Here is a 25,553-nt window from a genome sequence, read left to right as displayed (position 1 = left end):
TCTGCATTGATGAACATCACAGAGACACAAGGGAGCAGGTGAAAAGTATCCATGACCATACAGCAGTGACATGGTGCAGAACTGTCACAAAAGGCTCATAAAAACTTAGAATATTATAGAATATTGGTCATGTGCAGTAATTACTCTACTGGACCTACTACAGGCTAGACTAGTGTATTTCCAGTCAGAATATGTCTCGTTTTATACTGGTTTTAAGTTTCTAAATGATGGTACTTGGTTTGGAACAAACTTGGGAGTGTAATTGTCACCATGCTTTAAACATTACTATGCTGCAGAAAGGATTCTTTTTTTTTTTGCCTCTTCTTTTATATGTTGTCGATTTTATTTCCCCCAAAACCTGTAGAAACTTCTGAGGATTAATCTAATCAACGTTAGCAACAGCACTGGTCTGGCAATCCCGTCTACCCTCGCAATATCAAATACAATGGATTTCACAGGCGTTGAGACAGATCAAGATATGAAGGATATGATTGATAGCATTATCGAGGTTCCACCAGCAAATTCAAGTTTAGCCAGAGGACTGGCTTCATTCTGGGACCAGACGGGTAGGTTTAATTCCTGTTTGATACCTTTCTCCGTAGTCCTTCTCCCTACACCTCCGTCCTACCGCCCTTATCTTATCCTGCATTTCCTCCTCCTCCTCATCATCATGGTAATTTTTCTTAAAGGATGCTTGCGGGGAGGGGAGAGGTAGGAAAGGGAGGAGGGGGGGGGAACTACAAATAGATGGATAACTGGCTAAGATCCTTGGCCTAACAAGTTGAATGATATGGATTTTAAATAGAGTTAACCAAAATCCCTTTGTGCCGGACACACCTCTTCAATGAAGGTACTAAGGTACCACCTGATAAGATTATCTGTTATACTGAATCCTCCAAAATCAACAAAGAAAGGATCATGAAAAGGGAATGATAATTAGGTGTGAAGCAGCATGAAACATTACATGTAATTTGTATGTGGTAATGTAGTACTTGGTTGAATGTAGGCTACATACTACTTTGGAGTACGGAAGTGGTCGTACAGAGCTAAAGTGAGGGATATAAACAGCTTTATATGTGAATTTTGCATTACTTGGTTAAAAAGTATGAAGCTGCAATCTGAATACAGATATACATATTTTTAACCGTTTTACTCTTCTCTTGACGCAAAAAAGCCATCGTTTTCTGTGGCATTTGATGACGACAGAAGATGACCGAAGTTCAGGAGAGTCTTCATTGGCAAACCGACATTGTTAAAAGTGTGACTAGTGTGGGCGGGAGAAGCAAGCCACATATGTATGTGCAATCAATTTGTTTTTCTTCTGACTTCTGCAGGAGAGTGTAGACAAGACCTAAATTGCGTCGAGGATGTGAAATCGCTATGCGACTGTTATCAATGCCGAACAGTCTCGAATGCCGTAGAACACCTGGGTGTTAGCAACCAATACACTAATGCAGCAGGTAAGAACTTCTGGCTGTTTTCAGTGCGTCTAAAGGCAAGACGTCAGTCTCTATAGAGTGCTGCTCAGCAATTCTAAAAATGCATGCAATTCTAAAAATATAGAAAACTTGCGGCTTACTGTATATCTTTGTCCTTCATGTTAGCATACCGTGTTGATTTTTTAAACACAGTTTATCAGCTACCAAGACAATGGCATGAAGTGTTTACATGGTATCAGCTGATTAGCCATGTGCACGGATAGTTTACATGGTTTCAGCTACTTATAGCCATTGGCACGGATAATTTACATGGTTTCAGCTAATTTGCCATTGGCGTTCAGAGTTTACATGGTTTCAGCTGCTGAGCCATTGGCACAGATAGATTACATGGTTTCAGCTAATTTGCCATTGGCGTTCAGAGTTTACATGGTTTCAGCTGCTGAGCCATTGGCACGGATAGATTACATGGTTTCAGCTGATTATCCATTGGCATGAGCAGTTTACATGGTTTCAGCTGCTTATTCATTAGTATAATCTAGTTTAAATGGTATCAGTTGCTAAGCCATTGGCACGAGTACTTTACATGGTATCATCTGCCTATTCATTGGCATTGATAGTTTACATGGTATCAGCTGTTTATATCATTTACATGGACCACAATCAGCAGCAGTTATTAGGTCAATTGTCATGTTGCAAGTTTATATGGTCAAAAAATAGGAAAGAATTGCTCTAATAAACTGGTTGTCAAAACAGTTTAACAGCCAACTATTAAAGGAATATGTTTTCTGCCTCTTGATTCTATGACAGATGGCTGGTACATTGTGGGGATTGGAAACGACGTGGCTACATATATCGGTGTATCCTCGGAATTATCTTCTCTGCACAGCAGTGATAATACAATCAACGAGTGGAAAGAAGGAACTTTTGGAGGGTGGGCTCCAGCTGCAAATGACAGCCAAATGTACATGGCGGTGAGTTAATGCGGGTACCATCATCATTATGCACTTGAGCATCATACAAGGTAGAGCTTTATATCTCATTGATACTAGAATGTTTATGGCATTGAGCTTATCTTGTGGGATAGTTGTAATACCATGCAAGTTTGAACCCTGTTTCCTACTTGCCTATACGCCTTGACAAAAAAAAAAATGCTGTGATAAATAGAACGATCATAAAACTGACCTAATTTGGCCCTTAGAATTATCGTGACAACCATGCTAATGGTTTATCCTAAGACGTCGTATTACTAGGTTGTTTAAATTGGCAATTTTTGGTGAACTTGAAGGAAGTTAAAAAATGTGACAACAATTACTTATCGATTCTTTGTCCAGTGAAAACTGTTTTGCTGACCATCTATCTTGTGGTGTAGCCTACTTAGCCTAGCCTAACATTAGTCTTAGTATTACAGTAATGCTAACAGAGCCGGCCTAACTTCTTCCGTTACAGTTGCCATGACAATGTGGCCTTGACGATGATCATTTGAATCAGATTAGACAACACGGATGCAGTCACCATGTTAACAATTCTTCCACATGCTTTTACGGAGTGTTATAATCATGTTGACATGATTATGAACCTAATGAGTTTGAGCATTGTGCCTGGAGTAGAAATGGGTTCAGTTAGTGAACTATATACAGGGTCACACAACAACGACTTTACACAAATGCCACACAAATAGTCCTGTAATATTCATGTATGTTTTGACGTGCTGTATATTTTGGGATTATGTAATATTAAGGTCTTATTAATATGAGGAAATTTGTATTTTCTTTCTCCTTCAGTTTCATGATGCAACAAACATCTGTGGAATAGCCATACAAGGAATGGCTGCCAGTACCTTCAGGAGTCTCGATCTCTTCACAGTATCAGTCGGTGGTAAGGACTTGGTCGATGACAATGTGAGTAGAACTTGAGAAAGTACTTTAAAATTAATAGCATGCAACTCTAGATAGGTTATAAATGAGAGTTAGAGGATAAGGTCGTCCAAGTGGGACCTAAGTGTGACCTAGTGTTGTTGTTCGTGGCTATTATCAATTTGAAGTAGAAGATAAGGGGCATAGAAATGTGACATCATATTGTTGTATGTAGGTATGGTAGGTTAGTAGTGAATTTATGGGGGCATTTACATGTGACCTAGTGTTGTTGGTTGCAGCTATTATCAATTTAAAGTGGGAGATAAGGGGCATAGAAATGTGATCTTGTATTGTTGCATGTAGATATGGTAAGTTAGTTTTGAAATGATAGGGGCATTTACATGTGACCTAGTGTTGTTGTTTGCAGCTATAATCAATTTAAAGTGGAAGATAAGGGGCATAGAAATGTGATCTTGTATTGTTGCATGTAGATATGGTAAGTTAGTAGTGAAATGATAGGGGCATTTACATGTATACTAGTGTTGTTGGTTGCAGCTATTATCAATTTAAAGTGGGAGATAAGGGGCATAGAAATGTGATCTTGTATTGTTGCATGTAGATATGGTAAGTTAGTTTTGAAATGATAGGGGCATTTACATGTGACCTAGTGTTGTTGTTTGCAACTATAATCAATTTAAAGTGGAAGATAAGGGGCATAGAAATGTGATCTTGTATTGTTGCATGTCGATATGGTAAGTTAGTAGTGAAATGATAGGGGCATTTACATGTGACCTAGTGTTGTTGTTTGCAGCTATAATCAATTTAAAGTGGAAGATAAGGGGCATAGAAATGTGATCTTGTATTGTTGCAAGGAGATATGGTAGGTTAATTTGAGATGATAGGGGCATTTACATGAGACCTAGTGTTGTTGTTTGCAGCTATAATCAATTTAAAGTAGAAGATAAGGGGCATAGAAATGTGACATCATATTGTTGCATGTAGGTATGTTAGGTTAGTAGTGAGATTAAAGGGGCATTTACATGTGACTTAGTATTGTTGTTTGCAGCTATAATCAATTTAAAGTGGAAGATAAGGGGCATAGAAATGTGACATCATATTGTTGCATGTAGATATGGTAAGTTAGTAGTGAAATGATAGGGGCATTTACATGTGACCTAGTGTTGTTGTTTGCAGCTATAATCAATTTAAAGTGGAAGATAAGGGGCATAGAAATGTGATCTTGTATTGTTGCAAGGAGATATGGTAGGTTAATTTGAGATGATAGGGGCATTTACATGAGACCTAGTGTTGTTGTTTGCAGCTATAATCAATTTAAAGTAGAAGATAAGGGGCATAGAAATGTGACATCATATTGTTGCATGTAGGTATGTTAGGTTAGTAGTGAGATTAAAGGGGCATTTACATGTGACTTAGTATTGTTGTTTGCAGCTATAATCAATTTTAAGTGGAAGATAAGGGGCATAGAAATGTGACATCATATTGTTGCACGTAGGTATGTTAGGTTAGTAGTGAAATTAAAGGGGCATTTACATGTGACCTAGTGTTGTTGTTTTCAGCTATAATCAATTTAAAGTAGAAGATAAGGGGCATAGAAATGTGAAATTGTATTGTTGCAAGGAGATATGGTAGGTTAATTTGAGATGATAGGGGCATTTACATGAGACCTAGTGTTGTTGTTTGCAGCTATAATCAATTTAAAGTAGAAGATAAGGGGCATAGAAATGTGACATCATATTGTTGCATGTAGGTATGTTAGGTTAGTAGTGAGATTAAAGGGGCATTTACATGTGACTTAGTATTGTTGTTTGCAGCTATAATCAATTTAAAGTGGAAGATAAGGGGCATAGAAATGTGACATATTGTTGCACGTAGGTATGTTAGGTTAGTAGTGAAATTAAAGGGGCATTTACATGTGACCTAGTGTTGTTGTTTGCAGCTATAATCAATTTAAAGTGGAAGATAAGGGGCATAGAAATGTGACATTGTATTGTTGCAAGGAGATATGGTAGGTTAATTTGAGGTGATAGGGGCATTTACATGAGACCTAGTGTTGTTGTATGCAGCTATTATCAATTTAAAGTAGAAGGATAGGGGCATTATTTTTTCATGCTAGGTTAGAAGTTTTGGGTATGTGGCATAAAACATCAACTGATGTCAGACTGACTGCTTTGATAATTAAGTCCTTTTATTTATCTCTCACTAGAATTTGACCATTACATTCAAATCTGGAGCACTCCTTCAAACTACAAGCTCACACTTCTTCAAAGATCCAGTTAAAAGTGGTTGTATTCAAATTAATGTCAAAGAACCAAAATTTCCTACAAGGGTTGGCTTCCGAGCAGGACTAATAGCTTGTGACTCCCAGATACCATACTGCCAAAATGAAGAAGTGTGTAAGTATGAGTATGAGGTAACACCTGATATGTATGGACTATGTGTTCAAGAGATCATACTATTTATGCATGCTGACCTGATCTGATCTGATTTATAAACACTGACCCATCTGATCTATGCATACTGGCCAATCTCATCTATGCATACTGACATATCTGATCTATACATACTGACCTATCTGATATATACATATTGATATGATCTATGCATACTAACCCATCTGATCTACGCATACTGATACTATCTGATATATGAATACTGACCCATCTGATCTATGTATACTGACCCATCTGATCTATGTATACTGACCTATTTGATCTATGCATACTTACCCATCTGGTCCATGCATACTGCCTGGTCTTATCTATAAATACTGACCTATCTGATCTATGCATACTGACCTATATGATATATAAATACTGACCTGTCTGATTTATAAATACTGACCCATCTAATCTATGGCATACTGTGACCCATCTGTTTATATTGACCTGATCCATGCATACTGCTTGGTTTAGCTATAAATACTGACTCATCTGATCTATGCATACTGACCTATCTGAATTATACATACTGACCCATCTGATCTATACATATTGACCCATCTGATCTATACATACTGACCTATCTGATCTATACATATTGACCTATCTGATCTATACATATTGACTTATCTGATCTATGCATGCTACTTGTTCTTATCTATAAATACTGATCCATTCTGATCTAAACATATTGACCTATCTGATCTATACATACTGACCTATCTGATCTATACATACTGACCTATCTGATCTATACATATTGACCTATCTGAATTATACATACTGACCCATCTGATCTATACATATTGACCCATCTGATCTATACATACTGACCTATCTGATCTATACATATTGACCTATCTGAATTATACATACTGACCCATCTGATCTATACATATTGACCCGTCTGATCTATACATACTGACCTATCTGATCTATACATATTGACCTATCTGATCTATACATATTGACTTATCTGATCTATACATATTGACTTATCTGATCTATGCATATTGACCTATCTGATCTATACATATTGACCTATCTGATCTATGCATGCTACTTGTTCTTATCTATAAATACTGATCCATTCTGATCTAAACATATTGACCTATCTTATCTATACTGCTGGATCTGATCTAGACATACTATATGATCTAATCCATACATACTACCAGATACTATCTATACTTACTATCTGATACTATCTATATTGATATGTACCACATAATCTTTCTACCCATACTGCCTGATCTATGCATATTGCCTGACTTAGTTATTGATATGTTAAAGTGGTTTTGACAAGATTTGGATTGCTTGACACTATACACTGTATTTCATACTGTGATAAATGAACTCATATATATTGATGCAACCGTGTATCATGTACGATACATATCCAGCATTGAAAGTGTACCGGTCGTGGCAAGACGAAAAAAGACGGATGGTTTCGAACTAGGGTAAAGTCACCGCAATTTATTGGCTCCGCACTCGTTTATGACTATAACTCCCGTAAAACTATCGAAAATACAAAAAAAAGAACTTACAGTACTAAATACAACATTTTTATAATTTGTTTTTTGGCATAAATAAAACTACACAAATTTCACTATTGCACAAACATGAACCATCAAATACACATGAAGAAAGCATTTAACTTATAATATATAAACACCAAAATACCTCTTTAGCCCTTTAATGTCGAGAACTTCCAGCACACACTATCACCAACTGCTTACGTGGCATTACTTTCCATTGGCTTCGCATGGATCTCAGATCTTAATATATAAATTATGTGTTCTGGCTAAACGCAACCAATGCCAGTGGTCCCTTTTCCGTGTGCGCCCAATATATATCAAAGGACATTGAAAAGGACCTATTACATAACATAAATCACGAGGGTTCAACAAGCCAATCACGCAAGGTACTCGTTTAAGCATGAGCAAATAATTATGCAGCTGAATCTTAACAATTTGAGGTATGGTCAAACAAAGTTACCAAATGTTATATAACAGACAACAATACGAAAAAACGAAAAATACATTTCACTACAGAAAGCATGATCTGTTTTATACCCTACTTCAGGTTTTGTAGCTTTGTGGGGTTGAATCTGTTATGCTCATAACCAATACTAACTTTGCAGGTTTGTTATGTGGAACCAGTTCTTTAATTTTGTTTATTTTAATTTTTTATTTTAACTCTTTCTATTCAGGTAACCTTATAGACAAAGTGGTGAGTTTGATATTAATCATTACTTTGTTGTGTAGGTATAAGGTTCTGTGCAGTTTTAACAATAGATTCGAGTTAATATAGTATTGTTTAGAATTACGTGTGGAAGTGATGAAAAGGACTTGTGGTATAATTAAGTCACTTATGATACAGTGTATGAGCAGTGCTTGTTTTGTTTTAGGGCTACCATACTAACCTTGTTACTTGTTGACAATTTTTAAACCTACCGAATATCAAACATAAGACAAGAGGTTTTCCCTACCCCTTAAAAATGTTATCCGTTACTAGTGGACTCGGATGCGATATGGTGGTATCATTTCTAGCATTTAAACTAACTTTTCTGTAGTACAACATTAAATCTGGCCAGTGCATATACCACTTAACCTGTGGATGTTATCAGATGCATGTTCACAGATGTAACTTAGCCATTTGAAAGACATTTTGTACGGTCAAGCAGGAGGGGAGGAGGCAAGTGCCCAATGGGACTATGGCCATGTTTCTAATGTCTCTATAAAACCAAAACTTTACGAATACTATAATAGTACGTGAGGGCAGAGCTCGTAACCACCATTTTGAGTTTGCTCAGATGCAAACTTGGTGCAAGCTTTGAAACAATGTTGAAGAGTTTCCCTTGTTATAGGTTATACCGCACATACTTGTTACATATTTTATAATAATATCACTGAAACAATGTTAATTTGTTCAGAGAAATCTCATTTTAGATGACTAAGTATATAGCTAATATAAAAGGAAACCTTCTGACAAGCACTGCAGATCATACCATGCTATATCATATAAACAAGTATAGCCTGTATCCAGTAGCATCTTATTTATCATTGCAATATATTTTACTTTTGCCATCAATGTGTTTCCCCCCGAAAACAAAAACATTGTGTGTATGTGGGGGTGGGGGTGGGGGGATGTCTGCCACCTCTCTGACTATGCCACTGAATTAATGCTCTTTCAAGATAAGTGAATTTTAATACTGCACAGGTTGTTTGACAACATAACATCAGCCTGCACCCTGCAGTACAACATACTGCAGCAGCTGCAGCTTACATGATCATTAATTTGCTACTGACAAAGATTTCTCTGTTGCTTACCATACATTTAGTTGTACAGAAAGTATAACATTAGGCCAAATTTAACACCTTTTTCTGGATGAATCGTTCAGGATTTTGACAGACTGATTTACTGAAGCTATTGTAATGCTTTAGGGCCTTCCACACATCATTGAAATGATTGCATTTTCCAGCAAGTGTTTCTTGGCAGTGTGACCACTTTATGGTACAACACACTTTGGAAACTCAGTATTTATATGCAAGCTGGTATTTTTTTTTGGTGATGTTGATTGCATCTTCTCTCTTAGCTTCCTCACGCCTCATAACAGACATATGCATCTATAAAATCAGGTGACGCCTAGGCTGTTCACGATAACATTTGAATTTACATGGAATAAGTATTCCCATCAATTGATATTACAACACAGGTCGCAGACTTTGAAGACGTGAAAGAATCTCCAGAACTGTATGATTCTTCCCAATCGGTAAGTTGCAAACAAAGCATTATGCATGATATTATTACATACAAAGTAAACAGCAATCCAGCACTGAGATGGCAATGCTTTTATCTGAGGTAATTGTATGTATTGCTTTATAGTATTACCTATGAAGTAACAGAAGTTCAGATGGTAGTAATGCTTTTATCAGAGGTGACTGCATTACACTTGATATTATAACATACAAAGTAAACAGCAATCAAGCAGGTGGCAATGCATTTATCTGAGGTAATTGTATGTGGTGTTTGGAACTATTACCAACAAAGTAACAGAACTGCAGGTGGTAACACTATGTTTTTATTGTAGGTTACTGTGCATCATATGTTAGTATTACCTACAAAAGTAAACAGGAATCTAGCAGGGTAGCAATGCTTTTAACATAGGAAAGTTTGTGTGTGATGTCTGGTTGTATTACGTACAAGCTAGGTAACAAATACAGGTTGTATTTATTTAAGTTACTGTGGATGATACATGATAGTAGTACAAAAGTAAACCGGAATCTAGCGGGGTAGCAATGCTTTTATCGTAGGAAAGTTTGTGTGTGATGTCTGGTAGTATTACGTACAAGCTAGGTAACAAATACAGGTTGTATTTATTTAAGTTACTGTGGATGATACATGATAGTAGTACAAAAGTAAACCGGAATCTAGCGGGGTAGCAATGCTTTTATCGTAGGAAAGTTTGTGTGTGATGTCTGGTAGTATTACGTACAAGCTAGGTAACAAATACAGGTTGTATTTATTTAAGTTACTGTGGATGATACATGATAGTAGTACAAAAGTAAACCGGAATCTAGCGGGGTAGCAATGCTTTTATCGTAGGACAGTGTGTGTGTCATGTCTGGTAGTATTACGTACAAGCTAGGTAACAAAAATCCAGGTTGTAGGAATGATTTTATTTTAAGTTACTGTAGATGATACATGATAGCATTACCTACAAAAGTAAACAGGAATCTAGCGGGGTAGCAATGCTTTTACAGTAGGAAAGTGTGTGTGTCATGTCTGGGAGTATTACAAACAAGCTTGGTATAAAAAATCCAGGTTGTAGGAATGCTTTAACATAAGTTACTGTTGATGATACATGATAGCATTACCTACAAATGTAAACAGGAATCTAGCAAGGTAACAATGCTTTTATTGTAGGAACGTGTGTGTGATGTCTGGTAGTATTACATACAAGCTATGTACCAAATCAAGGCTGTAGGAATGCTTTTATTGTAAGTTACTGTGGATGATACATGATAGTATTACCTACAAAAGTAAAAAGGTATTCAGCATTTATCAATGCTTTCGTCATATGAAAGTGTTTATGATGTCTGGTACATAGTAGTACCTTCTCTTAGAAATCCATTTGGTATTTGCAAACAGCTGTACTATTGATCATAAGTAAAATTGATAGTAGAAGGCACTTTTTTTAACATCCTTATTTGCCATTTTTTACCTGTAGAATACTGAAGTCGCTGCTGTTGCCCTGTTTGGTATCATAGATGACATCTTGACGAGAGAGACATATCCTGAAGAACCTTTCGCTACCACTGTGCAACTAGACAATTTTGGTATTAAAGTCATCTCATTTTATAGGGAAGATAATCAATTGAGATATTAATGTTTGGTAGTATTCAATGGCAACCAAACTTCAAAAATATGATTTTGAAGAAGTGCAGTTATAGTCACACTTATCAAAAGTAGAAAATAAGTCCGATTTAAGCATGCATGCCATCGTAGAACATTAAGGTAGATCATTATTAATTTCTATATTTACCACTAAAGTGCAACTTTTCTGGAAGTTCCAGCACGCACTCGCCTCTGCTCATACGTTCATTTTGAAGCAAGTTCAGGCTATACCCTTCTTTGGCAACTGATTTCTACTAATTCCTGCCATATCCCATGCATCTTAACTGAGTACCTCAATCACTACCAAATAGAATTAAGGTCATGTAGTCACAAAAAAGGACTTGTTCAAAATTTTATGACTTTTACAGCAGAAGTAAACCTGGTAGGAAATAAGAGTGAAAATCTGAAACACGACGGGTTCACATTCACCTCGACGAAAGCTAATGGCGAAGATGATGTTGGGGATCACAGCGAACCAGAGTTATCTGTTAGCATTCCCAACGGAGCTTTTGATGAGTTTCCAGGTGAGGCCCAATAACAGGCATGAGCTTTTCCGCGAATTCGCGGAATATCCGTGATTTCTTTTCTACCTGCAGGGGGAACAAAGTCATTATCCTAACACACTGTAGCATATGCAAACTGAAGCCTATACCGCAATTTTTGCAAAGTTCCGTTTTTTTTTTTACCCCAGGCGGCCAGGCTCATCCCTGCAATAAGTAGAAAAGTGTATTCAAAGTTTCACTTCAATCTGGAAAGACTTTTCTCAACTGCAACCATTTTTTTCCAGAATATACTTTGCTCTGTGATATATAGTTGTTAACCACTACAGTATATGAGTGGTTTAACTTTTTCCCAGCAGTTGCTGAAAATTCTTGTTATTGGTGATTCCTCATCATCACCATTTTCTGCAACTCCTAAAGTAAAAAGGGTACTCTTGTGCTTCCACTCATATCAATCTGCAACCCTTGCTGCAAGTCTTATAAGACTCAATTTTGATTGAACATAGTGAGAACACAGCTGATTGGAGATCAAAGGTCTTGAAATATAATAAATGCAAAAACTCCAAAGCAATGCTTAAAGATCAAGTTCATACTTTTGCATATGGTTCAACCCAAAAAGGAATAAACTTTAGGCATATTGTTTAATTGTGATGGAAGTCAAAGATCATTAAAGGTCACCAGAGGTGAAAGTCTGAAAAGCTTGTAAATAAGACAACTTCAAAAGTTAAGTTTTTTTATGAACTTTGGACTTAGTATGTAGATACAGCATAGTTTAATACCAGAACTCTATTCTTATCTCTGGAGGTCAAAGGTCATTTTAGGTGAAAACTTCTGTCTGCAGTAAATACAATAATTATCCTCTTTATTATCATAAAGCTTGGCCAGAAATCTCTAATCCAGTTTGGTTCAGAACTGGTTTCAAACCTTGCTTTGGTTTGGCAATTAAGTTCAGGCTGTGACACCTTCCTTGGGGGTGTAAATGTTTGTTTTGCCCAGTGACAAGTACAGCCTGCAGAGCATATAATTATGGCACTTTATAAATCTCGTTATGACTTATGAAGATGATGAGGACCATGACAATTAAGATGACTATATGACAGTTTATGGAACAAATTACATTAAAAACTATATTCAAGCAGTTTTTCTGCAAAAACTGTGAACTAGTACTGCACCGTATACAGTACATGTTTAACATCATTTAAGTTGAAAATTAAGGCACAAATTTGATATAACAGAAATGATTTACAGAGCCCCTTGAGGTCCTAAGTAGGCAGTGTGCTTTTCTTAGAACAAAAGCGAGCATGTATTGTTAGTTTTTGTTAGTAGAAATTCAGATCTGAGCTGCTACCTAAATCATAATTAAGGTCTCCTCTTCTAAGTATTTGTTCATCTCCTGCCGAAATTATCTGCAGTTTTATAAGGCCCGCAAAAACTTGAAAAACAAACACTCGCTGCATAGGAAGAATCAACAAGTTAAATTCTCTAGAAGAAAAGTTCCTGTCTACAAGCATGGTGTCCAAATAGACTTTGTTTGGTAGTCGAGGTAAATGGCTTCCAGATAGATGACAAGCAGTCTGAACAAAATTCTCATGGTTGTTGCAAGAAACTTATTATAGGCGCTTAACAGAGTAAATGAGAGATCCATTCCGTTCCAATACATGGCATGAACTCAACAATTATGACCTTGGTTGATATATTGCTTAAAGGCATTGAAGACTAGCTCACCCCCAAACCGTGTGCGGCCATCTCAAAAAGTTAACTTTCTGTTGCTTGCAAGTGATGTTTTGTCCGTGTCGCTGCAAAATGCAGACAGTAATGAAATGTGATACCTTGTTATCTTTAGCTGGACCTGAGATGTCCATCGCTGTATTGTTTGTATACTGTGCAGTGGGTATTGACCGCAGCTGTATGTACTGACTGTACACTAGTGTCTAATTACCGACGGTAGCAAGCTGTGTGTGTATTTTCTGGGATCGATGGTGGTGTTTAACACTTCTGTTACACCTCATTCAAAACTAGGTCAAATTACCGGCATTAGATGTTTCTTTTTGCGTGAGTCTTCACACCCTTTAAATTAATTTCTCCATTTCCAAGCTGTCATTTTAGAGAGGTCAGGAGCTGAATTTGCATACAGGATTACTTAATTGTTCTTTTTTTCATGTTCTTGTTATCATAATTTTGACCTGATGAATCAGGGGTGCTGAATACCACCAATTTAAAAGCTACCTGTGACAAAGTCCTGACAATTTAAGGCAAGTGAAGATGCCGAAAAGGTTTAGTCAAGCAAAATTGCACCATGGCACGAGGAAGATAGGCCTAACTTTAGAGGTTAATGCTGTCACTGCAACAAAGTTTGTAAACTTGTTTGTAAAAAAAGTTTGCCAGCACAGATGAAAATGATTAGAAACTGATTTTCTAGTGAAATATAGAGTAATTTTAATATTTGTCATTAAACCACAAGATATGTTAAGAATGATGGGACGATTGAAATATAATCTTATGTGTTGTTAAGGGTTGAGGTCATAGGTCAAATTTGGCCCTAAATGGCAATAATGTGTGTCAAAAACTCCTGATATACTGTAAGTCAATTCAAATGACATCTGAAACTCCATAGATTGACCTCTTGTTATATATTTGTCTCCACACCTTAGCCTTTCTTAGATTATGAAGGATGCATATATCTGTCTAAATCATAACATATTGTCCTCTCAGAGTGACACAAGAGTTCTGTTTCTAAACCAGATACAGCATTTAGGCAAGAAATCTCACAGCTTCCAGTATCGCTTTATTTTAAGTGTCAATGAAGACAATCATATCTCCCATCTCTCTTCTCAATACTTTTATCATTTACAAAGGATCTTCCATCTCTTTCATGCAGAAAATGTAACGGTGGTAATTGTGGTCACAATTGTAAAACAAAATGAAAGCTATGACAAGCCTGGCGCCAATGTCTCGGTAAAGGACGACGATACTCAATATAATGTTGGTAGTGCTCTGATACAGATTAACACTTACGTGAATAATGAGATCTTTAGTTTGACACAATTTGACTTCAAAACCACTTACAAGGTAAGCAAAAGTCCCTTTTATCTGTATTCTGAAACTGCCAAAAAAAGCTATAGTTTTAATGAAAGGCAGATACTTAAAGGTTTTGAACATCCATTGTCTGTGAAATCAATGCGTCAAACTATTAACAGCTTTTGTTCTCAGGTTTAAAGGATGTAGTAATGATATAGTAATGATATTGTAATGATGTAGTAATGATGTAGTAATGATATAGTAATGATGTAGTAATGATATAGTAATGATATAGTAATGATATAGTAATGATATACTAATGATGTAGTAATGATATAGTAAGGATGAAGTAAGGATGTAGTAATGATGTAGTAATGATATAGTAATGATATAGTAATGATATAGTAATGGATGTAGTAATGATGTAGTAATGATATAGTAATGATATAGTAATGATATAGTAATGATGTAGTAATGATGTAGTAATGATATAGTAATGATATAGTAATGGATGTAGTAATGATGTAGTAATGATATAGTAATGATATAGTAATGATGTAGTAATGATGTAGTAATGATATAGTAAGGATGTAGTAATGATGTAGTAATGATATAGTAATGATGTAGTAATGATGTAGTAATGATAAAGTAAGGATGAAGTAATGATATAGTAATGATATAGTAATGATATAGTAAGGATGTAGTAATGATGTAGTAATGATATAGTAAGGATGTAGTAATGATATAGTAAGGATGTAGTAATGATGTAGTAATGATATAGTAATGATGTAGTAATGATGTAGTAATGATATAGTAATGATGTAGTAATGATAAAGTAAGGATGAAGTAATGATATAGTAATGATGTAGTAATGATGTAGTAATGATATAGTAATGATATAGTAATGATGTAGTAATGATATAGTAAGGATTAAGTAATGATGTAGTAATGATATAGTAATGATATAGTAAGGATGTAGTAATGATGTAGTAATGATATAGTAAGGATGTAGTAATGATGTAGTAATGATATAGTAAGGATGTAGTAATGATGTAGTAATGATATAGTAATGATATAGTAATGATGTAGTAATGATGTAGTAATGATATAGTAAGGATGTAGTAATGATGTAGTAATGATATAGTAATGATGTAGTAATGATGTAGTAATGATAAAGTAAGGATGAAGTAATGATATAGTAATGATATAGTAAGGATGTAGTAAGGATGAAGTAATGATGTAGTAATGATATAGTAATGATATAGTAAGGATGTAGTAATGATATAGTAATGATGTAGTAATGATGTAGTAATGATATAGTAATGGATGTAGTAATGATGTAGTAATGATAAAGTAAGGATGTAGTAAGGATGAAGTAATGATATAGTAATGATATAGTAAGGATGTAGTAATGATATAGTAAGGATGAAGTAATGATATAGTAATGATATAGCAAGGATGTAGTAATGATGTAGTAATGATATAGTAAGGATGTAGTAATGATGTAGTAATGATATAGTAATGATATAGTAATGATGTAGTAATGATGTAGTAATGATATCTGTAGTAATGATGTAGTAATGATGTAGTAATGATAAAGTAAGGATGAAGTAATGATATAGTAATGATGTAGTAAGGATGAAGTAATGATATAGTAATGATATAGTAAGGATGTAGTAAGGATGAAGTAATGATGTAGTAATGATATAGTAATGATATAGTAATGATGTAGTAATGATATAGTAATGATGTAGTAATGATGTAGTAATGATATAGTAATGGATGTAGTAATGATGTAGTAATGATAAAGTAAGGATGTAGTAAGGATGAAGTAATGATATAGTAATGATATAGTAAGGATGTAGTAATGATGTAGTAATGATATAGTAATGATGTAGTAATGATGTAGTAATGATAAAGTAAGGATGTAGTAAGGATGAAGTAATGATATAGTAATGATATAGTAAGGATGTAGTAATGATATAGTAAGGATGAAGTAATGATGTAGTAATGATATAGTAATGATATAGTAATGATGTAGTAATGATGTAGTAATGATATAGTAAGGATGTAGTAAGGATGTAGTAAGGATGTAGTAATGATGTAGTAAGTATGCTTGCATACAAGTCTTGTTCCAATATTCTAACTACAGTATGTATGTTATCTGTAAGAAAAGAAATTCTACTTGGCTTAGGAGTGTGTCAAGGATGTTTTACTGGCGCTGCTGCCTGCCAAGGAGGCACATTAATTGTCTGGGTGCCTGCATCACAAGTTGAAATGCCCCTTCGAGTATTTTTCAGTAAATACAGCAGTGATAGTATACTGTATGTACCATTTTTCATCACAAGGTGTATCCATTGACTCACAGCACTTAAATCCATTGACTCACAGCACGTAAGAATAACAAGCAGAATAATAAATGACTGCGTTTGAAGTGGAATTATCACAAAGTGTTCGGTGATATTTATTTCAAAATAAAATAAAACTGTTAGCAAACTGCTTATCCACTAAAGAGCCTGAGTATTAAGAGAATGTGGAAAGTAAGTTGCTTTTATGCACGATATTTATTTTAGTGTAATTCTCTGTAAAGGGGACAAACTTTTATCTTTTTACATTGTGCCATTCTCTGTAGAGTCCCCTTCTAGTGGTCAAACAGGGAATAGGCCTACCCCTATTATCATGTTATGCTGTGAGTCCCTTCCTAGCGGTCTTGAAACAGGGCTACCCCTATTATTATATTGTATTGTGTGTTATTGTGTGTAGAGTCTCCTCCTAGTGGTCAAACAGGGCTACCCCTATTATTATATTGTATTGTGTGTTATTTTCTGTAGAGCCCCATCATAGGGGACAAACAGGGCTACCCGATTATTATATTGTAGAGTATGTTATTTTCTGTAGAGTCCCCTCCTAGTGGTCAAACAGGGCTATACCCCTGTTATTATATTGTATTGTGTGTTATTGTGTGTAGAGTCCCCTCCTAGTGGTCAAACAGGACTAGGCCTTCCCCTGTTATCATATTGTATTGTGTGTTATTGTCCGTATAATCCCCTCCTAGGGGACAAACAGACTTGCCCTGTAATCTCTTCACATGGATCAATTGGTATCAATTTATCTATCCTCTCATGAACGCCACAGAATCTCTCCGAGTACCAGGAGCCACACTGTGCTTATTTTGAAGAAGAGGACACTGACTGGAAGTGAGTGCTAATTTAAACTTTTATTTCTTGCCCAGTTAACCATCATCATTGATTTATAGCAAATAATTATTATTGTCAAGTACTTTACACTTTGTTAAAATGTAAGAAGCTGATAAAGGGATATTCTGTTGGCAAAACAGTGTTCAAACAAAAAGAAAAAATAATTCAAACTGCTAGTTAAAAACCCTATCTCAATTTCTGGTCCTTAACTCAAGATATGTTTGAATTATAACCTATTTTGAAAGACTAAACTTTCAGCTGCTCAAGGAAGTTGGGTCACAGTGGGAGGTCTGTGATATCATCTGGGCAAATGCTCTTCAAAAGCTTTACTTATTTAATAGGTGATTATGATTGTCTTGTTGACTTATCCTTGATCCCTGACACATTTGGCAATGGTTGCCTAGCTAGCTGTCAATGCAGTTCTCTGTATTATGAATTTCATCAAAAATCTGTTTACAGAAATACTCCTCGTCACTATCATTTTCTGTGGATGAATTATTGAAATATTTATAAAGGAAACAAAGACATAATCAGCTGAGGCACCCTGATGACATCTTTCATCTGCTGTTTGCCAGATGCATATTTACAAAATATCTTCAAAATTTGAATAATTCATATCTCCACAATTCAAAATGCGATGAGGATGAGGTGTTTGCCTTATTTACATGAATGTTGCCGCATAAACAACTTCAGCCAACAGAAGATACTTTTACATAATGAAAAAAAAATGCAAGACCATAAAGTAAGGTTATGTTAATATGTTAGCATTGTAAGATATGCTGGGGGCAGGGGGGGTGGTGGAATCTGGTTACATACATTGTTTCAGAAAGTTCCAGAAAAAGTTTGAAATTTCATTTGCTGTATATCTCTTCAGTCATTTTCTGGGTAGACTGAATTTTATATTCATCGAAAGTGTGTCTAATATTTTCATCTTCAAAAGAAACAAAAGACAATACGAAGGATATAGGAGGTGTTCATTCATTGGATTAGACAATTTGACATTCAGGTTTTGTTGTTATTTTGTGTTGCTAAAATTTGAAAAAACTGAAATTTATCAACTTCATAGGAAGTTGATTGGTTTGCGATATGAACCATATTACATGATTTTAATAAAATTGATATGATTTTATAACTTTTTTGGGGGGGAAGAAGGAAGTAGCTCAAGCAAGTATATAGATTTATTTTGGTATGATAATTTTACTTTATGAAGTTTTAAGAATTATGACAAATGTGCTTTGAAGACTCACTTATTTAAGAAATCGTTTTTATAATTGTATTGTTGTTCAGCGCCATTGAGTGTTTTAACAGTAATGTGCGCTTTACCAAGTGTTACCACCTTAACCTTAACCTTAAGCTCATCCCAATGATATAGAGAAAGAAAGAAGAAAATTGGTAAAGAATATAACAAAAACCTTTCTTTGCTGTTCAAAAAATTGTTTGATTGAAGCTTGTTTTTTGAAAGTTTAGCAGCCGTACCAGCTATAAAGTAAGAAGTTTAAATCTACTGCTATGAGGACTATTATTTGTTACTTTGAGTAAATAATACATTTTATTCTTCCTTTTACAGTGACACTATATTTTGGAAGTTTGATGGCTGCAAAATTGACGATAATGCTACAGAATTAGTCGCAAAGTGCTCATGTACTCATACAACCAGCTTTTCGGTTCTCTTGAGTATTGGTACACCACGTCCACCAACTGTAAGTTTGCAGGTTCCTGGACATTCATACCCACAAACAACAGCTGTTACAGTAGATGTGTCAGTGACTTTATGCTCAGATTTAAGACATGATATGCATCATTACGTCATACATATACAGGACATGTCAAGCATTCTGACATCATGCATGTATACAGGACATGACATGCATTCTGACATCATTCATACAGGACATGGCATGTATCATTAAATCATGCATAAAGGACCTGACAAACATTCTGACATCATGCATACAGGACATGACATGCATTCTGACATCATGCATACAGGACATGACATGCATTCTGACATCATGCATACAGGACATGGCATGTATCATTACATCATGCATACAGGACATGAAAAACATTCTGACATCATGCATACAGGACATGGCATGCATTCTGGCATCATGCATACAGGACATGGCATGCATTCTGACATCATGCATACAGGACATGACATGCATTCTGACATCATGCATACAGGACATGGCATGTATCATTAAATCATGCATAAAGGACCTGACAAACATTCTGACATCATGCATACAGGACATGATATGCATTCTGACATCATGCATACAGGACATGGCATGTATAATTACATCATGCATACAGGACATGAAAAACATTCTGACATCATGCATACAGGACATGGCATGCATTCTGGCATCATGCATACAGGACATGGCATGCATTCTGACATCATGCATACAGGACATGACATGCATTCTGATATCATGCATACAGAACATGGCATGTATCATTAAATCATGCATAAAGGACCTGACAAACATTCTGACATCATGCTAACAGGACATGTCATGCATTCTGACATCATGCATACAGGAAATATCTGTCTTTATATCACACATGCATGACATGTTATGTAAAATGATATCAAGTTTGTGCATGACATACATTCTGACATCATGAATGCATGACATTCCATGTATAATGACATCAATCAAACCAGACATTGACATGCATTCTGACATCAAGGGTGCATGACATTACAAGCATATATTATCATGTATGCATGAAGTGACATGTAGTATTTGAACATTTCATTAATGGAGCCAATAATTACCAGCACAGTATATTTTGAAAATCTGTTGATTAATAGAATAGTTGGCATCTGTTGGGGGACGGGGGAAAGCAGGAGGAGAAAGTAATATCATTTTCTTTATGGTATAAACACAAATGCATTTGCAAATAATTAAGTAAAATTCCTCAATATTTATAGCAAATGTCAGAGGTTGAATGTATCTGATCTTGTATCAAAGTAAATCATGGGGCTGCCCAGGAGTTTATAAAGGAGGCAGTGTGGCAATAGTTTTTGTAGACTCCCAGGTGAAAGGGTGGAGGGTAAATCCCCTCCATTGGGTACACATTCCATCTTGAGAGGATGATGCATGTCTTTCAGAGAAAGCTTGGAGAGTCCGCCATTTATAGCATCAATTGATTTCTGTCAATTTCATTCATATTAGTTATATCTTGCTTATTTTCCTTCTTTCTTTTTTGTTTTGTTGTAATTTTAGTTATGGGATGAGATTGGATCCGTAGTGACCAAAGTGGGCCTATCAATATCGATTGTAGCATTAGTATGTGCTCTTTTGATTTACTTTGTCCTCAGGTATGTATTTAATTTAATTATTAAAAGTAGCAATACAGTATATCAGAATTATTTCAGATCCTGTTCAGTTTTAAGGCATTGTAGTGTATTTAGTCGGTATAAACCTTGTTATATTTTGCTCGTTACATTTCTGTGTGGGGTCAGACGGTTCTACAAGACGGAAATTCATTTTTGCCAGCCAATTATACAGACGGTGCTGCTAGATTTATTAAACATCTCAGCTTCATTTCGTTGTTAAAGTTTATGATCCTTCCAGAATCCAGATGTTAATGTATGACTGATAATCGAAAAGTATGTAAGTTTTTTGTTGTTTTTATTGTTGTTGGCAATTTGCATCTGGGTTCAGAACCTCAGCCAGGAAACATTGGTAAGTGTCAGCTGGTCCACAGACCAAGGGACCCTTTGCCCCTTTATAGCACAACCAAACATGCACTTGAGATTTTGAAATTTTTCCAAACCATCAGAAGTCAGTCCAGTCATGTAAGCATTGTTACTGGATTTCAGTACTAAACATGTAATACAAGATTTAACGTAAGACTTTTGATTGCTATAATGATAACTTTCATTCGTCTTTCAGATCAACCATCTCCTCTGCTCGGTATGCAATCCATTCAAATCTCATGGTGTCTCTACTCTTGGTTGCAGTGGTCTTCCTCTCGTTATTAGAGCGAACAGAGCCAAAGGTGAAGTAATTGAAGTGATAGGCTCTGTTACTTATGTATGTAAAATATCCGTCATCGATCTGTCTTGGGACATTTACTTCCCTTGATTCTAATTTCATTTAACCATTTGCCTCTTGCATCCCTTAACTCTTACTTTCTATCTCATTATACAGTAACTGAACTTAATATCCATGCACCTTAAGCCCTCTTTCATGTGATTTGATTTGGAATTTTCATTGTAAATCAATATTTTGCCGGTATACCTGATGCAAAACTTATGATCCTTCCTCTCCACAAATCTTTTTACTTTATGCCTGATTCACATATATCTTCCTTTCTTCCCCGTAACTGCTTTGCCCGATTTACCATGTACCTGATGGTTTAACCTTGTTGATCTTTCTCCCCGTAACTGCTTCGCCCGATTTACCATGTACCTGATGGTTTAACCTTGTTGATCTTTCTCCCCGTAACTGCTTTGCCCGATTTACCATGTACCTGATGGTTTAACCTTGTTGATCTTTCTCCCCGTAACTGCTTTGCCCGATTTACCATGTACCTGATGGTTTAACCTTGTTGATCTTTCTCCCCGTAACTGCTTTGCCCGATTTACCATGTACCTGATGGTTTAACCTTGTTGATCTTTCTCCCCGTAACTGCTTTGCCCGATTTACCATGTACCTGATGGTTTAACCTTGTTGATCTTTCTCCCAGTAACTGCTTTGCCCGATTTACCATGTACCTGATGGTTTAACCTTGTTGATCTTTCTCCCCGTAACTGCTTTGCCCGATTTACCATGTACCTGATGGTTTAACCTTGTTGATCTTTCTCCCCGTAACTGCTTTGCCCGATTTACCATGTACCTGATGGTTTAACCTTGTTGATCTTTCTCCCCGTAACTGCTTTGCCCGATTTACCATGTACCTGATGGTTTAACCTTGTTGATCTTTCTCCCCGTAACTGCTTTGCCCGATTTACCATGTACCTGATGGTTTAACCTTGTTGATCTTTCTCCCCGTAACTGCTTCGCCCGATTTACCATGTACCTGATGGTTTAACCTTGTTGATCTTTCTCCCCGTAACTGCTTCGCCCGATTTACCATGTACCTGATGGTTTAACCTTGTTGATCTTTCTCCCCGTAACTGCTTCGCCCGATTTACCATGTACCTGATGGTTTAACCTTGTTGATCTTTCTCCCCGTAACTGCTTCGCCCGATTTACCATGTACCTGATGGTTTAACCTTGTTGATCTTTCTCCCCGTAACTGCTTCGCCCGATTTACCATGTACCTGATGGTTTAACCTTGTTGATCTTTCTCCCCGTAACTGCTTCGCCCGATTTACCATGTACCTGATGGTTTAACCTTGTTGATCTTTCTCCCCGTAACTGCTTCGCCCGATTTACCATGTACCTGATGGTTTAACCTTGTTGATCTTTCTCCCCGTAACTGCTTCGCCCGATTTACCATGTACCTGATGGTTTAACCTTGTTGATCTTTCTCCCCGTAACTGCTTCGCCCGATTTACCATGTACCTGATGGTTTAACCTTGTTGATCTTTCTCCCCGTAACTGCTTCGCCCGATTTACCATGTACCTGATGGTTTAACCTTGTTGATCTTTCTCCCCGTAACTGCTTCGCCCGATTTACCATGTACCTGATGGTTTAACCTTGTTGATCTTTCTCCCCGTAACTGCTTTGCCCGATTTACCATGTACCTGATGGTTTAACCTTGTTGATCTTTCTCCCCGTAACTGCTTTGCCCGATTTACCATGTACCTGATGGTTTAACCTTGTTGATCTTTCTCCCCGTAGATGCTTTGCCCGATTTACCATGTACCTGATGGTTACATTCTCGATCTTTCTTCCCGTAGCTGCTGTGCCAATTTACCACATACCTGCTGCAGTATTTGTTTTTGTCTTCATTCTGTTGGATGTTGGCTGAGGGTGTCCATCTGTACCGGCAGATTATCACCGTCTTTGAATCTGAGAAGAAACATACCTGGGTTTACTTTGCCATTGGCTGGGGTAAGTTCTCAAACCAGTTGTGCGTAATTTAAACTTGCTCAAAAAGATTGTTAATTAATTACACTTTCCTTCCAGGGTCTTGTCCTTAAATATCTTTGAATACTTCTTATCACCCTCTACTGACAACTGAAACTAACCCTCCCTCCCTCCTTCCCGCATACACCACCACCAATTCAATTCCTTCCTGTCCTGGCCATATATATAGTTGTGTTTTTCTGATGTGTTTCTTCAATGAGTACTAACATTTCATTCCAGGGTGAGCAATTTATTTAGGCAACCATCAAATTTAAGAGATCTTGCTCATGAAAAGCGACGTTCTTTATACTTAGTTTTTTGAAAACTATAATCATATATTAACTATACTGATAAAGATGGAATAATTAATAATGTAGTTTTTGTAATAGAAATATACTTATGAATAGCATGATCAAGTATAGCACATCCAGTGAAAACAAACATGTCTGTATCCACTAAGAAGTCAGAGTGTCAAGGCAACTTAAAATTTAAATTGGAAAATATGTTCCGATCTCAAGTAACAGCTTTTCAAACCATTGCAAATATTTACAAGAAATGGATTGACTTATTTTACACACACAACTAAAATTATAACTTACTACTACTACAACACTAAAAAGTATGCCTTATGTATAATTTATACTTATGTATAATTTATTAGCTAGTAAGTCTAACATCTCTTTTCACATGTATGCAGATGATACGCAGATATGGACTAAAGTTAACCTAGATGACCCAACTGATATCCAAACTAAAGTCAATTTAATTCAGAGCACCTTTTCTGAAATCAACAATTGGATGAAACTTAACAAACTGAAACTTAATCCTTCTAAAACTGAGTTTTTATTGATGTATACATTTCAAAGTCCTTATTTTAATCCACAATTGTATTTATAACCATTTATCTCTAAACTACCTTTCAGAACTTCTAATAGTAAAGCAATACAAGCGTGCCACCCGTCAATCAAAATTTATTACCCTCCTTGAACCTCGGACCAATGGGGTTACTTATGCCAACCGTGCTTTTTCAGTTTCTGGTCCCAAATTGTGGAATTCCCTCCCAAACCATTTAAAATGTATACCTAATAAATCACTTTTCAAATCTAAACTAAAAACTTACCTCTATGCTAAACATTTTTCAATTTGATTTGTAATTATATTTCATTGTTGCATTATTATTTTTGCTTTTCTTTCTATTCATATTTATATGTATGGCGCTTTTGACAACTATTTTGTTTATAATTAGCGCATTATAAATCTTAGTTATTATTATTATTATGCAAGGGGGAGGTTCTTTATGGCAGGCCATCAGTCTCAAATCATGGGGAATCGACTTATACCGATTTAAATCGACATATACCAATTTCCTTAGACTTCGGTGATGATGATTTAAATCGGTAGAAGTCAATTTAAGCTGCTGGAAAATTGTATAAGTCAAAGGAAATTGGTATATGTCGATTTAAATCGGTAGAAGTCGATTCCCCATGATTTGAGACTGATGGCCCGCCATAGTTCTTGACTCATTTTAAAGTCCACCTTAGGAAAAGGTATATTCCACATTTCCACACTGATTGTTGAAAACCCAATCTCAATGATATCTTACTCCTAACATGAGGTATGGTTAATTGAATGTTACCTATCTTGACTA

General features: G+C 35.9%; 1 protein-coding gene across 4 annotated transcripts in view; it reads left to right on the top strand.

Annotated features, from left to right (window-relative positions):
• Nucleotides 1–25,553, top strand: part of LOC139967785 (uncharacterized) — a 53,306-nt gene that overhangs the window by 15,206 nt on the left and 12,547 nt on the right. For 3 of the 4 annotated variants that reach the window (XM_071971860.1, XM_071971864.1, XM_071971863.1), the window contains 15 exons: nt 365–566; nt 1,335–1,460; nt 2,247–2,410; nt 3,221–3,337; nt 5,517–5,706; nt 7,964–7,983; nt 9,470–9,526; nt 10,985–11,093; nt 11,520–11,675; nt 14,530–14,720; nt 17,805–17,866; nt 19,434–19,566; nt 21,109–21,203; nt 21,781–21,886; nt 23,737–23,890. In XM_071971860.1, coding sequence (XP_071827961.1) covers nt 365–566; nt 1,335–1,460; nt 2,247–2,410; nt 3,221–3,337; nt 5,517–5,706; nt 7,964–7,983; nt 9,470–9,526; nt 10,985–11,093; nt 11,520–11,675; nt 14,530–14,720; nt 17,805–17,866; nt 19,434–19,566; nt 21,109–21,203; nt 21,781–21,886; nt 23,737–23,890 — 1,882 coding nt within the window. The remainder of the gene's footprint in view (nt 1–364; nt 567–1,334; nt 1,461–2,246; nt 2,411–3,220; nt 3,338–5,516; nt 5,707–7,963; nt 7,984–9,469; nt 9,527–10,984; nt 11,094–11,519; nt 11,676–14,529; nt 14,721–17,804; nt 17,867–19,433; nt 19,567–21,108; nt 21,204–21,780; nt 21,887–23,736; nt 23,891–25,553) is intronic. The other variant, XM_071971861.1, reaches the window with a different exon arrangement.

The sequence above is a fragment of the Apostichopus japonicus genome, chromosome 5 (assembly GCF_037975245.1).
Source record: "Apostichopus japonicus isolate 1M-3 chromosome 5, ASM3797524v1, whole genome shotgun sequence".
Lineage (NCBI taxonomy): Eukaryota > Metazoa > Echinodermata > Holothuroidea > Aspidochirotida > Stichopodidae > Apostichopus > Apostichopus japonicus.
This window is presented reverse-complemented; position numbering and strand designations above follow the sequence as displayed.